This window comes from Mesoplodon densirostris, chromosome 1 (genome assembly GCF_025265405.1).
Source record: "Mesoplodon densirostris isolate mMesDen1 chromosome 1, mMesDen1 primary haplotype, whole genome shotgun sequence".
NCBI lineage: Eukaryota > Metazoa > Chordata > Mammalia > Artiodactyla > Ziphiidae > Mesoplodon > Mesoplodon densirostris.
In genome coordinates this window covers 63,750,711-63,764,812 of record NC_082661.1, presented here as the reverse complement: position 1 = coordinate 63,764,812, position 14,102 = coordinate 63,750,711, and the positions used below count along the sequence as shown (strand labels likewise).

The 14,102-nt window shown below is 44.7% G+C and overlaps 1 protein-coding gene across 1 annotated transcript in view; it reads left to right on the top strand.

Moving 5' to 3' along the window:
• Positions 1-2,758: 2,758 nt before the first annotated feature.
• BST1 (bone marrow stromal cell antigen 1) overlaps positions 2,759-14,102 on the top strand; it is a 34,944-nt gene continuing 23,600 nt past the window's right edge. Inside the window, 5 exon segments of the mRNA XM_060085133.1 lie at positions 2,759-2,952; positions 4,334-4,460; positions 6,641-6,776; positions 10,691-10,773; positions 13,612-13,688. Of these exon segments, the coding sequence (XP_059941116.1) occupies positions 2,759-2,952; positions 4,334-4,460; positions 6,641-6,776; positions 10,691-10,773; positions 13,612-13,688 (617 nt within the window).

Below are 14,102 nucleotides of genomic sequence, written 5' to 3'. Positions count from 1 at the left end.
TTTATTTAGAACGAAACACACTCCACAGACAGAGTGTGGGCCATCTCAGAAGGTGAGAAAGGCACCAGAGTATGGGGTTATAGGGGTGGGTAATTTCATAGGCTAATGAGTGGGAGGAGTATTCCAGCTGGTTCAGGAAGGGGCGGTGATATCCAGGAATTGGGCCACCGCCCACTTTTTGATCCTTATGGTTGGCCTTGGAACTGTCATGGCACCTGTGGGTGTGTCATTTAGCTTGCTGATGTGTTACAGTCAGCATATACTGAGGCTCAGGGTCTAATGGAATTTGACTTAGTGGTCATCTTGGACCCATTTGGTTCTAATCAGTTTATGTCACTTCCTCTGGCTATGTCATTGTTTCAAAGGTTGTCCCCTGCCGCCTTCCCTCCTGTTTCATAATCAGCATTTACTTTATTATGACTTATGAATATTATTCATGGCTGAGCTTAGAGAATTATATGACTATATATATTTTTTTCTTATAAACTTGCTTAACTAGCGGTAGTAATCGTCTCCCTCCCCCTCCCCCTCAGCTTATTTGTTTGATTGGTATTCTACATACATTTATGATTATGGTTAAATTCTCTGCAAGGCATATAAATCTCACAATGCATTCAAAAGCATCAGTCAGTACTTCAGGTGGTGTGTGTGTGATTTCTTTCCCTCCTCTGTCTCTCCCTCTCTCTTTTTTTTTGTTTCTTGGAAACATCCTTCCTAGAGCTGTCAGCACAATGAATGGAAATTACTTGCTCTCAAGTTCATCTCTGAAATTTCATACTCTTGAGATTTATCTTAAAAACTTCCAGAGAGAAGGTCAAATAAACAGGATTAGGGAAAGGGCTCTAGATTTTTCAATAGTAACACAGAAATCAGAGAACAGTGGAGCACTGCCTTCAAAATTTTGAGGGAAAATGATTTGCAACTTAAAATTCTCTCTAACCAAACTTTCAATCAAGCATGAGAGTAGAATAATGACATTTTACATTATTATGCAAAAGTCAAAAAATTTAGCCCCTATGGCATCTTCTCAAGAAGCTATTGGAGGGCTTCCCTGGTGGCGCAGTGGTTAAGAATCTGCCTGCGAATGCAGGGGATACAGGTTCGAGCCCTGGTCCAGGAAGATCCCACATGCCGTGGAGTGGCTAGGCCCATGAGCCATGGCCGCTGAGCCTGCGCATCCGGAGCTTGTGCTCAGCAACGGGAGAGGCCACAGCAGTGAGAGGCCCGCGTACTGCAAAAAAAAAAAAAAAAAAAAAAAAAAAAAAGAAGCTATTGGAAGGTGTGCTCTAGACATGGGATCTAGGAAACAGGGCATCAATCCAGGAGAGACAAGAACAGGCATCTTCCTGGGCCACTGCAAGACAACTGTGCAGCAAGTTGAGAGCAGTAATCTCAGACTGGGAGAGTAAGCTGGACAAAAAAGGGTGTTTCCAAGAAACAAAAAGAAAAGAGAGACAGAGAGAAAGAAATCACACACACCACCTGAAATATTGACTGATGCTTTAAAATGCATTGAAAGATTTACATGTCTTGTAGAGAATTTGACCATAATCATAAGTGTACATATAATATCACAAACAAACAAATAAGCCAGCGGTTGGGGATGGTGGGAGGGAGACTATTATTATCTCTAGCGTAAGCATGAAGTTCACAAGAAAGGAAACAGAATCATAGAATACTACAACTCAGCCATGAATAATATTCACAAGTCATAATAACATAAATGCTGATTACTGAGTTAAAGCTTTTGATAAAAAGACTTGGACAATGAAGGGTACAGAAGGATGGCTTTTGAGGATATGTGGGGTTAAAGATAAAATTTCCTTTGATGTTGTGGGAAGTCATAGAATACTATCCAAAATGGAAACATCAAGAAACGGCATACAGGCATATTATTTGGAAATGTGGAAGTAAATGCCAGGAAAACAAAAACAAAAAAACCTGTTGAAATAATTTAAAATGCTTATTTCTGGAAAGTGGACTCAAGTTAGGGAGGGGCTGGACAGGACAATGAGAGTTTTGGTTATAAACTTTAAAAATAGAAAAGAGAGATTAAAATAAAATATTCCAGAACCTTCCACCCTACCTCTCACGGGCCTCCCACATTTATCACGTCTGCCAGGCACAGAGCTATCATTACCGTAGGAACAGAGGACTTGGCCCTCCAGTGAAGTCTGTTAATCTCAGATCTCTACACTGATTGTCTCTGGAATTTTGCATCTATCTGGAAGGGAGATTGTGACCTCCGACAAGCTACTTAACTTCCCTGAATTCACTCATCTGTAAATGGGAGTGATAAACCTAGCTTGGAGGGATACTGTGAAAAGGAAATGAAAATTATGCTTGTAAAGTGGTTGGCACATAGTAACAGCTCAATAAATATTAGCTTTTGTGGTTATTATTTCCTGAAAACAAACACCGTCCACTCATCATTAGCCAGTGAGAAAGAGGGTGTCTGTGAAAGTTGTCATAGTTTGAAGCCAGAAAAATCTTCCTTCGGGGGACTGTACTCGCCTCACCCCTTCTCCAACCTTGCTTCCTCTTTGGGCCTCTAGGGTGGACTCTGGCCGAGATTAGCCAGGGGCAATAGTCCTGCCCCCGGTAATGTCCCAACTCAGTCTCGGAGCTGAAGTAGAAAGAGAGACAGCAAGTGAGCGCGGGTTCCGTTAGGGCGAGAATCTTGCCCAGCGGCAGCTCGGGGAGCCACCTCAGCGCGACGGGAGGAGGCGAGTCCGGGAGGCACCCCCAAATGCCTGCGATGGAAGCCCGGGGGTGCGCGCGGTCCGGGCGGCCGCTGCCGGCGCTGCTGCTGCTGCTGCTGCTGCCGCCGGCCACGGGCGCTACAGGCGCTGCAGACGCGCGCTGGAGCGGGCAGGGCACCGTCCCGCACCTGCAGAGTATCTTCCTGGGCCGCTGCGCGGAGTACATTGCGGTGCTGAGCCCCGAGAGGCGGTGAGCGCGGCGGCTGGGGAGGGAGCCGGAGAGGGAGAGGAAGGGAGGGGGAGAGTAAGGGAGGGGGAGAGGAAGGGGGGAGGGGGAGAGGAAGGGGGGAGGGGGAGAGGAAGGGGAGGGGGAGGGGGAGAGGAAGGGGAGGGGGAGAGGAAGGGGAGGGGGAGAGGAAGGGGAGGGGGAGAGGAAGGGGAGGGGGAGAGGAAGGGGAGGGGGAGGGGGAGGGGAGGGGGAGGGGGAGGGGAGGGGGAGGGGGAGGGGAGGGGGAGAGGAAGGGGAGGGGAGGGGAGGGGAGGGGGAGGGGAGGGGAGGGGAGGGGGAGGGGAGGGGGAGGGGGAAGGAGGATGGGGAACCTACTGGGGAGGGTGCACTGGGTGGGGTCTGGAGGTGAAGGGTGTGTGTGTGTGTGTGTGTGTGTGTGTGTGTGTGTGTGTGTGTAAAAATGAAGCGGATGTTGGGGAGTGGATGAGGATTATGTAGCAGTGAGTTTGGACGACAGCCAGCGTAAGGTTAACCAGAACCCATCAGACCCAGGAATATGGTCTCCAGCTGGAATTCCCCGAGTCCAGGTACTTTGGGAATTCAAATTTCAGGTCTTCTAATTTAGAGGACTTTTAAAGTTTGAACCTCTCTTGCCAGCACTATGCTTCTTACTAATTTTTGTTCCTTCCTTGGACACATATTTTCTGTTTTCATAAAGTCCCTCTCTTGTGCCGGTTGTTTTTATTGTGACAGATTTTAGGCCAATAAAAAAGAATGGAAAATAATACAGGGAACACCCATGTTACCACCCAGCATAAGAAATAAGTTACAAATGGGGTGGGAAATGGTTTTGGAAAGCTAGGTTGGACTTAAGGAGTTGCAGCAGACACTGGATGTCATACTTTCTGCCTTAGCAGGAGGTGGAGCAGTCTTTTTCCACACTCTGTGCTCACTCCTGACCTTACAAGGTCTTGCATGTCTGCCTGATCTCACCTGGCCCCCAACCCCAGGATGGACCTGTGTCTAAATGAAGGGGCACCTGAAGCTGGCAGACCATGTGGTTTACTGGAATTGTCACCTTCTAGCTCTGTGCATTTTCTGCTGTCTCTGTGAGCCTGTTTTAAGTTCTAAGAAATGTGTGTTGCACCTCTGAAAGACTGCCACTTTCAGATTTCCAAATCCATCACCAAAGTTATTTTTCTTCCTCTTCTGAATTGGGGTTAACGCAAGAGTTATGACAATTTCATGTCTTTTTTGTATGCCCAGTTCTGCAGAGTTGATATTTGACAAAATCACTAGTAAAAAACTTGGAGAGAGAAACGGAAATATATCACACTGGAATGTGATCTCTTTTTTTTTTCTTCTTCTTCTTTTTCTTTTTTAAACTTGTACTTTTCCGCAGGGACAAGAACTGCACAGCCATCTGGGAAGCCTTTAAATTGGTGCTGGATAAGGATCCCTGTTCTGTGCTTCCCTCAGATTACGATCTTTTTATTAACCTCTCCAGGCACTCCATTCCCAGAGACAAGGTAACTCTACCTTCACCTCGGTAAAATGTTACTCTGTCTCTATAGAGACAGACAGTGTCCAGGCCAAGCAACCAACTCACAAAGTGCTCCAGGCTCTCTGGTGGGAAAGTGGCTCTGTCTTCAACGGTGCTCCTGGGTCTCCTGCCTGTCCTGGGCAGAAGGAACTTTCCTAAGTCAAGAAGTCAGTGCAGAAACCCAAAAACATCAGGGCGTCGCCACCCCTTTCCCACGGGGCCTCTGCACCTGGCCAGTTCTGAACAATCTCCATCCTAACTGGCTCCAAAGGCCTTAACCTTTAGTACTTCAGAAAACCCTCTATGTCAGTATCCTCCCAGGAGACCAATCCCTCCTCTTAAAAGGTCTTAAGATTATATCCATTCAGGACCAGTTTCTTGAAGAAACTGGTTAACATATAATCATGTGGTTTACATGTCTGTATTCTGTCTGCACTCTAAGCACTAATACAGTGAAAGTAAATGAGAACATCTATGTAAATTGCTTGTTTAGAACAGTACCTTGAGTTTAAAGAAAGTTAGATACCATTTTTTATTTCTCTGACATAAATTCTTTTTTTCTTAATGAAGGACATATTTTTGACATAAATTTTTTTGAACATCTTTATTGAAGTATAATTGCTTTACAATGGTGTGTTAGTTTCTGCTTTATAACAAAGTGAATCAGCTATATATAGACATATATCACCATATCCCCTCCCTCTTGCGTCTCCCTCACACCCTCCCTATCCCACCCCTCTAGGTGATCAAAAAGCACTGAACTGATGTCTCTGTGTTATGTAGCTACTCCCCACTAGCTATCTATTTTACATTTGGTAGTGTATATATGTCCATGCCACTCTCTCACTTAGTCCCAGCTTACCCTTCCCCCTCCCCGTGTCCTCAAGTCCATTCTCTACGTCTGCATCTTTATTCCTGTCCTGCCCCTAGGTTCTTCACAACCTTTTTTTTTTTTTTTTAGATTCCATATATATGTGTTAGCGTACGGTATTTGTTTTTCTCTTTCTGACTTCACTCTGTATGACAGACTCTAGGTCGATCCACCTCACTACAAATAATTCAATTTCATTTCTTTTTATGGCTGAGTAATAGTCCATTGTATATATGTGTCACATCTTCTTTATCCATTCATCTGTTGATGGACACTTAGGTTGCTTCCATGTCCTGGCTATTGTAAATAGGTTGACACAAATTCTTAACTTGATTTTTTTCATTGTAAAGCCATGTAACATTGATGTTTACAAATGAAAACATCTTAACATTGATTTTTTTTCATTTGTAAAGGCAGGTAAATGGAGCTGGGAGGTTCAAATGCATAATAGGCTAAAAACATGATTTTTGAGTATATGTTGCCTTTGGACCTTGCAGCCTCTTGGTCAGTAAAAAGGGGAGCTGTTCTTTTTGTTCTCCTTTCTCATGGACTTTGGTTGATAAACTCAGTAAATACTCAGCTAATTCCATGTACCAGGTGTTGTTCTCAGCATTTCAGATGCAACAGGGAACAAAACAGCCTCTGCCCTTGGGAAGCATCCAGTCTAGACAGAGATTGCTGGTTGGAATACTGAGGATCTGATGGCATGATGAGGGGGATATTGTTATTTGTATTATTATTATGTGAAAACATTGTAACTTCATAGTGGAAACTATAAAGTATAATATAAAAGTAATGTATTTTTGAGGCACTTTACCCTTTAGGAATTCATTTTGTGATTGCATATCATCCTAACCACAGCTCTGGGAGAAGAGAAAGGGTTCATACTCCCCATTTTCCACATGTGGAAACTGAGGCACAGGGAGATTACATGGCTTGCTCAAGATCACACATTTAGTATATGACAGACCCAAAATTTGAACCCAGGTCCCTTGATTAAAAAAAAAATCTATCTATAATTTTTTAACTACTAGAAAAAAAATATATGTATATATGTATCTATATTTTGTCTCTTCTGGGAAAATATTTCATTAACATTTGCATGATACCCTTGGAATAAAGAAAAGAGAGCTGGTAGCACTCTCTGAATGGGTAACTAAAGACAAAAACAAAGAAGGTTCAGTTGTTGTGAGGCAAGTCCCAGGTGAATGAGAAATGCTTGGCCTGACTTGTCTTGATGATACTGTGCCTGAAGAAATCTGTTTTGATTTCATTTTGTGTTGGTTTTTCCTTAGTCCTTGTTCTGGGAAAACAACCACCTCCTTGTCACCAGCTATGCGGAGAACGGCCGCCGCTTTATGCCACTGTGCAATGTTCTGTATGGCATGGTTGGAGATTTCTTGAGCTGGTGTCGACAGAAAAATGCCTCTGGTAAGACTTCTGTACGAATCACAAGAAAAGTCAGGGTTCCTATTTACTATGCATTTGCCATTTGTGCTAAGTGCTTTCATATGCATTTTTTATCTCTTTGGATTCCGCCCCCCTCAAATTCTCTCAGGTAAGGTGGTCATAATAATAATTAAATAATAACAATGATAATAGAGAAAGAGAATCTATCTTTTGCTAGGTACTGTTCTAAGCACTTTATGGATATTAACTCATTTAATCCCTGCAACAGCCCCATGGGATAGGTTCTATCCTGATTTCTATTTTGACAAACGAGGAAAGTGAGGCACAGCAAGACTGAGAAACTTGCTCAAGATCGCACGGTGTGTAAACAGCAAAGTCAGAGTCTGACTCCAGAGTCCTGCATGACTCTCACTATCCTCATTTTCCAGAGGGGCAAACTGAGGCTTTGGGAGGTTAAATGACTTGAAGAGCTAGGGCCAGGATTCTCCCCTCTTCTCACTGATTCTGAAGCTGCTCCAGGCCGCCAGCAGATATTTTGAGATTCAAATTGTTGACTTAAAAAAAAGTGCACAACGTGAAAGCTGAGAGTTAAGCTTTATTTAGGGCAAAATGAGGACTATAGCCCAGGAGACAGCACTTCAGATAGCTCTGAGAAACTGCTCCAAAGAGGTAGGGGGGAAGGGTCACTGTTATGTACGATTTTAGTGAAGGGGGTGAGATGTGTGAAGTCAGGCACACATTTTTTTTTTTGCGGTACATGGGCCTCTCACTGTTGTGGCCTCTCCCGTCGCGGAGCACAGGCTCCGGACACGCAGGCTCAGTTGCCATGGCTCACGGGTCCAGCCTCTCCGCAGCATGTGGGATCTTCCTGGACCGGGGCACGAACCCGTGTCCCCTGCATCGGCAGGCAGACTCTCAACCACTGCGCCACCAGGGAAGCCCAGGGAAGCCCCAGGCACACATTTTGGCAGAGACCTGCTGCTAGTCACAAGGCACAGATGTCACCGTTAATGATTTTAGTACTTTCCTAAATAGGAGGAGATGCAAGACTTGGGCTCATAAAATCTTCTCCTGAAACTATTTAACTATCTAAAGACCTGTTCTGCCAGTTTTTCCCACAGCACAGAGTGCCTCATTCCTGATCTCCACCCTGAACTCCTTTCAGGGGTGTTGAAGGTCAGCGGCTGCAGCGGCTCATGATTTAATCCTTGTAGAGGTAGATGGCAAGTGGCAATTTTGTAGTTGGCAAAATCACAGTGAAAGTTAAAGTCACAGGGGCTGGCCTGATAGTAAGGAAAACGCTCTTCATTCATCAACTCCCACGCTAGGAGCTGGTGATACAGCGGTCTCTGCCCTCAGGAAACATGTAGTTTTGTGAGTGCAGAGAGGTGTGCTCTGAGGTGGGAACGACCCAGAGCTAGGGAGTAGCAGAGGGAGACACCGGCATAGACCAGAGCCTCGGGAAGCTTCCTGGCGGCTCTTGATCTGGATGAGTCTTGAAGGCTGAGCAGGACGAAGGCCAGCAAGGAAAGTGGTTGGCGGGAGGTGGTCCCTTCGTGAAGACTGGACGTTCTTCCTCCCTGGGTATTGGAGTCACTTAGATCCCACATGCCGTGCGGTGTGGCCAAAAAAAAAAAAAAAAAAAAAAAAAATTAACCTAAGCTCAGTTTTGTTTCTTGCTCCTCCATTCATTCATCCATCTATAAAGTTTGTAGAGTGCCTCCTCCGTGCCAGTCCTTGCTCTTCTAAGCACTGGGAACACAACAGAGAATAAACCAGGAAAATAATACCTTATCCTTACATTATAGGGGCAGGGGTGGAGGTAAGACCATCAACAGGCAAGTAAAAACATATACATATAATTCGCCATAAGATTATAAAGGTTACAGAGAAAAACAAAGCAGGGAAAAGAGGGTAGGGAGTGCTGGCTGGTGAGGAGGGGAGAGGGAAGGATTGCAGTTTTACACAGGCCCAGGGAAGGCCTCACTGAGAAGCTGATGTTTGAGCAAAGACCTAAAGGACTTGAGGAAGAGCATTTCCTGACAGAGGGAATAGCACGTGCAAAGGCCTTGAGGTGGGAGTGTGTATGGCATATTTAAGGAACAGAAAGGCAGGCAGTAAGTGAAGAGGCAAGTAGTAGACTGTGAGGCTAGAGGAATAAAGGAGGGCCAGACAGTACAGGACATTGTGAGGATGCTGACTTCCACCTTGCGTGAGATGGGAAGCATGGTAGGGTGCAGATCAAATGGACATGGCCATTCTTCCAGTGGACTATGACCAGGAAGCCTCAGTTTGATGATCCTACAGAGGGTGAGGGAGAATGGAGGAGGGGTGAGATGAAAAGATCATGAAGGGAGGGAGACTGTGGTATAATACAAATTAATACTTGGTCTTGGTCCCCCCGGTTCCTGACGCACAGCTCCTGAAACCCTTGGACCCTGAGGAGTGATGAGTGTCTTTTGTATGGTAATGGGATGACTGGTGGTTGGGAGCCCCTAGATAGCTTCAGATGCAGGCTGGTCACCAAAAAGATAGAGGCATCATTAGAGAGTTGGGACTTTCAGCCCCATCCTCTGTCCTCTGGGAAGGGCCGGGGACTGGAGATTGAGTTAATCACCAGTGATTTAATCCATCATGTCTACTTCATGAAATCTCCATAAAAACCCGTCTCTGATGGGGTTTGGGGAGCCTCCAAGTTGGTGAGCACATCGAGATGCTGGTGCACCCAGAGGGAGCAAGGAAGCTCCATGTGTTTCCTTTCAAGAAGTTCACATTTTGCCCTGCTTCGTTCTCCCTGGAACGAATTGTCAGTTAGCACTTTCTCCTTTTTTTATAGAGTAAATGGGGAACAAATCCCATTATATATCTGCTGAATTTTGTCCTTAAAATTCTTTTAAATGTAATACATTTTAACATTTTCTATAGATTTTTGTTTGTTTGTTTGTTTTGTTTTCTTTGCGGTATGTGGGCCTCTCACTGTTGCGGCCTCTCCCGTTGCGGAGCACAGGCTCCGGACGCGCAGGCTCAGCGGCCATGGCTCACGGGCCCAGCCTCTCCGCGGCATGCGGGATCCTCCCGGACTGGGGCACGAACCCGTGTCCCCTGCTTCGGCAGGCGGACTCTCAACCACTGCGCCACCAGGGAAGCCCAATATTTTAAATGTTATAAAAGTTCTATTTTCTGGTTAAGGACTGTTACTTTCTTTGTCTATTTTTCTTGTATTTACTTCTAAGAACTGGGTTAACTGGAGAAGGCATTTCTCCCAACAATGCAAAAAAAAAAGTTATATATGTAATAAATATAAATTTTTTTTTTTTTTTTTTTCCTTTTTGCGGTATGTGGGCCTCTCACTGTTGTGGCCTCTCCCGTTGCGGAGCACAGGCTCCGGACGCGCAGGCCCAGCGGCCATGGCTCACGGGCCCAGCCGCTCCGCGGCATATGGGATCCTCCCAGACCGGGGCACGAACCCGTATCCCCTGCATCGGCAGGCGGACTCTCAACCACTGCGCCACCAGGGAGGCCCTAAATATAAATTTTTAATACATAATTTTTAATATGGATATAATGTATAATATAATATTATTATATATAATTTTTGTGTATATATATATATATATATATATATATATATATATATGTATGTATGTATGTATATATCACTTGCTAGAGCTCCAGTAGAGAATTAACCCAGCTGTTTAGTTCTCTGCTTTCCTCACATTTGTGCCGAGCACAATGACAAATGTCTTTGTATCAGGGGTTGGGTGCTTCTTCACCAGGCTCCTTGTGGACTGGGTGGGCAGAACTATGAATGTTAAGCCCATACACATTATGTAGAATGAGTTTCAGTATATTTTGCGGAGCCAGCAAATATTTTCAGTTAATTCTTCCTTGATATAACCTTTGAAATAAAATGTGTTGGTCTGTTTTCCCTGTAGGACTCGACTACCAATCCTGCCCTACATCAGAAGATTGTGAAAACAATCCTGTGGATTCTTACTGGAAAAGTGCATCCATCCAGGTAATCCTGGGATGGCTGGCTGGGTGACTGAGCAGGTGTGGGATCTGTGAACAGGGTACAGAAGGGTTCAGAGGATGGGCCATTGGGTCATTACTAAACTTCTGTGAGTCTCATTTTCTACCTTTGCAACATTCTGATTCACGCTCTATGCTCCATAAAGGGGTGAGGATTTAAGAAGCTAAAATGCTTAATGCAATGCCTGGTACAGAGAAAAAATTCTGAATTTTAGCTCCAGAAGAAGGTATTAAACAGTCGTTATTACTCTGGTGTTGTGGTTGTTGTTAGTAGTTCAAATCAATGTGATTCTGATTGAGGTGTGAAGTGGGGTAACCCCTGCTTTATAGGAGAGCCTGGGACCCCTAAGATCTAGATGTGGGCATCAGAGGTGTGCACAAGGTTGATATGAACTGAAGAGGAGGCAAAAGGAGACCAGGGATAAGATGGAGACAAAGAAATGGTCCCCTAAATGTGGGTCTGTTTCTCAGAGGGTATTGTCACCACAGTTGATGATAGCTATCGGTAGCTATAACATGCCAGTGACTACAGCTTACATTTTCTGTCACAAGCGTTAGACCAAAGATTCCAAATAAAGAGGGTGCAGTCCTTAGCTCAACTATTGAGCAAAGCAAGTCAACAATTAACTGTTAGCTGTATTGACTAGAAGGCTGGTGGGTGTCAGGTCCTTCTACCCACTGCCACCAAGCTCCTTTCAGGGCTCTCTGTGTCTCTTCTGGTCCTACTTCTTGCTCTGGATCACCAGGTGTTCACTGGGTCCACTGTTAATCAGGGTGAGCGAGACTTTGGTCAAATCCTCCACCGCAGCTGCAGTTTGGAACTAAGCAGAGGGCCCACTCCAGACAGAATCATTCTTATTCCTGTGCTCTCCTGCCAGCTCCGGTCGGAGCCCTCCGTCCAAGCCCACTCCCCACAGGTTCTGCTTCGAGTACAGGCTCCAGGCAGCTGGCAGTGAGCTGCCCGAGACCCTCAGTGAGGAGTGGGAAGCTGTGGATGCATCATCACTTGAACATGGGATCATAACATCAACTTGGGGGTGATGTCAACATTATATGGTAAAAAAAAAAATTCTCCCCAGCAGATCTGCCCAACTTCAAAGTGTGCTGGAAGCCACCATCTTATACTTCCTTCAACTCTAGAATGGGAATCTAATAATCCAATAATCATGCCCACATTTTATGAGCCCTTAGAATATGCTGGATAGTCTGAACATGAGGAGAGGTAGTATAGTATAGTGATGAGGAGAGGGTCTGAACTATAGCAAAGAAGTATTCAATAAATGTTAAGTATTATTTTAAGTGATTTGATCTTTACAATCCTATGGGGAAGGGACTCTTATTACCCTTGTTTTACAGATAGGAAAAATGAGGCACAGAGAGGCCAAGAAACTTGATCAGACTTATTACCCAGCTACTAAGTGCAGCAGCCAGAAACCAAATTTTCGACCATGACTTCATAGAGCCTCACTGTATCTGCATGCATTTTTTAATGAAAAAAATTTTTATCATCAACGTAATAACTGCTCAGGATAGAGAATGACAAATTATAGAAAGTATAAATAAGAAAACTAATCATCCATATTCATGCTACCTAAGTGGTCATCAGACCTTGACATTTGCAGATTTAACTGAGACTGTTAGCCTACTTGGAAGCAATCTGAGACAGGCGTGGCACGGAGGACCTTGTTGCTTTGTTGCGGTTGGCATTCGGCGTGGCTCTGCTGGGCATGTGTCACAGAACTGCAGGATACCCCCTGCCGGCCCCCCCCACTCGGCTTCACACTAGAATAAACATTTTATCAGGGAAATTATATGCTCCAGTAGTGTTCTCAACTGGAGATTTGGGAACTTCTCTGGACCTATCTGTCCCTTGGGAATCTCAGGGACAGACAGGTCCAGAGAATATTGACTAATATTCCAGGACTTCTGCCTATTTATTTTTAACAGAGTGGAGCACGTGCTCTGTCCACCTAGTCTCGCTTTTTGCTTTGAATGTAAGCACTTTCTATGTTATTGCATATCTTTTGTAGACTTTTATTAATGGCTTGGTAATATTTCAGACATGAAAGTGCCATAATTGACTTATCCTTCCCTGTTGTTGACATTGACTGTTTTAGACTGGTTACAAACCATGCTGCAATATACATCTTTGTGCACATCTCCGTGCACCAGGTGATCCTTCGTGCTGTTTACCGAGTATTTCTGGCTCATCTTCTGAGCATGTGGTTTGCACTCATTCTGTCTCTTGAAGTTATTTACGTGTGACTTACACTGGCCAATAGGATGTGAGTAGGAATGACTGTGTGACATCTGGGTGGAAGCCTTCAAGAACTGGTCTGTGATTTGCCACTTTCTTCTCCCTTTCCTGATAACCAGTGACTCTGCAGTTGTGGAGACTGCATCAGCTTGGGTCCCAGAGCAAGGACATATGGAGCAAAACCCAAACCCCAAATCCAAACACTTGTGATAAACATGTAGTGTGTGCATGAAATAAATCTTTCTTGTTTAAAGCCACTGTGATTTTGAGGTTGCTTGTAATGCCAGCATAAGTTAGTGTACACCAGCTGATACAATGCTGGAATCTGATACTAGTTTGCATTATTTTATAATGGTAGGTTCCCAGGCATGGAACTACTGCATTTTTGACATTTCAAAGCAATTTGCTTTCCAAGATATGCCAGTTTGCATCCCTCTGGCTCTATGAAATACCAAATTTATCACATCCTAGCCAGTATTGAAAATTGTCAATTTAAAAAACAGTTGACCATTTCATAGCTTAAAAATGACCTCTTAGCTTACTCAAAATGCTTGCTTCTTTTTGCAGTATGCAAGGGATAGTTCTGGGGTGATCTATGTCATGCTGAATGGTTCAGAGCCAACAGGAGCCTATCCTGTAAAAGGGTAAGAATGCAGCACCAACATGTAAGACAAAGATGCCAAAATGTGTTTTTTGTTGTTGTTGTTGTTGTTTTTTTGCATTAGGCGGGCCTCTCACTGTTGCGACTTCTCCCATTGCGGAGCACAGGTTCCAGACGCGCAGGCACAGCGGCCATGGCTCACGGGCCCAGCCGCTCTGCGGCATGTGGGATCTTCCCGGACGAGGGCACGAACCCGTGTCCCCTGCATCGGCAGGAGGACTCTGAACCACTGTGCCACCAGGGAAGCCCTGTTTTTAGTTGTTCTTTATGGAGGCTTAAGAGAATCATCCACATCCCCAGTCTAATGCTTGCTTCTGTAAGATCAGGTAGAGAAAAACAATTGAATGACCTGGAGATCAGAACTATGTCCATACATTTATACCACTAACAGCTGATG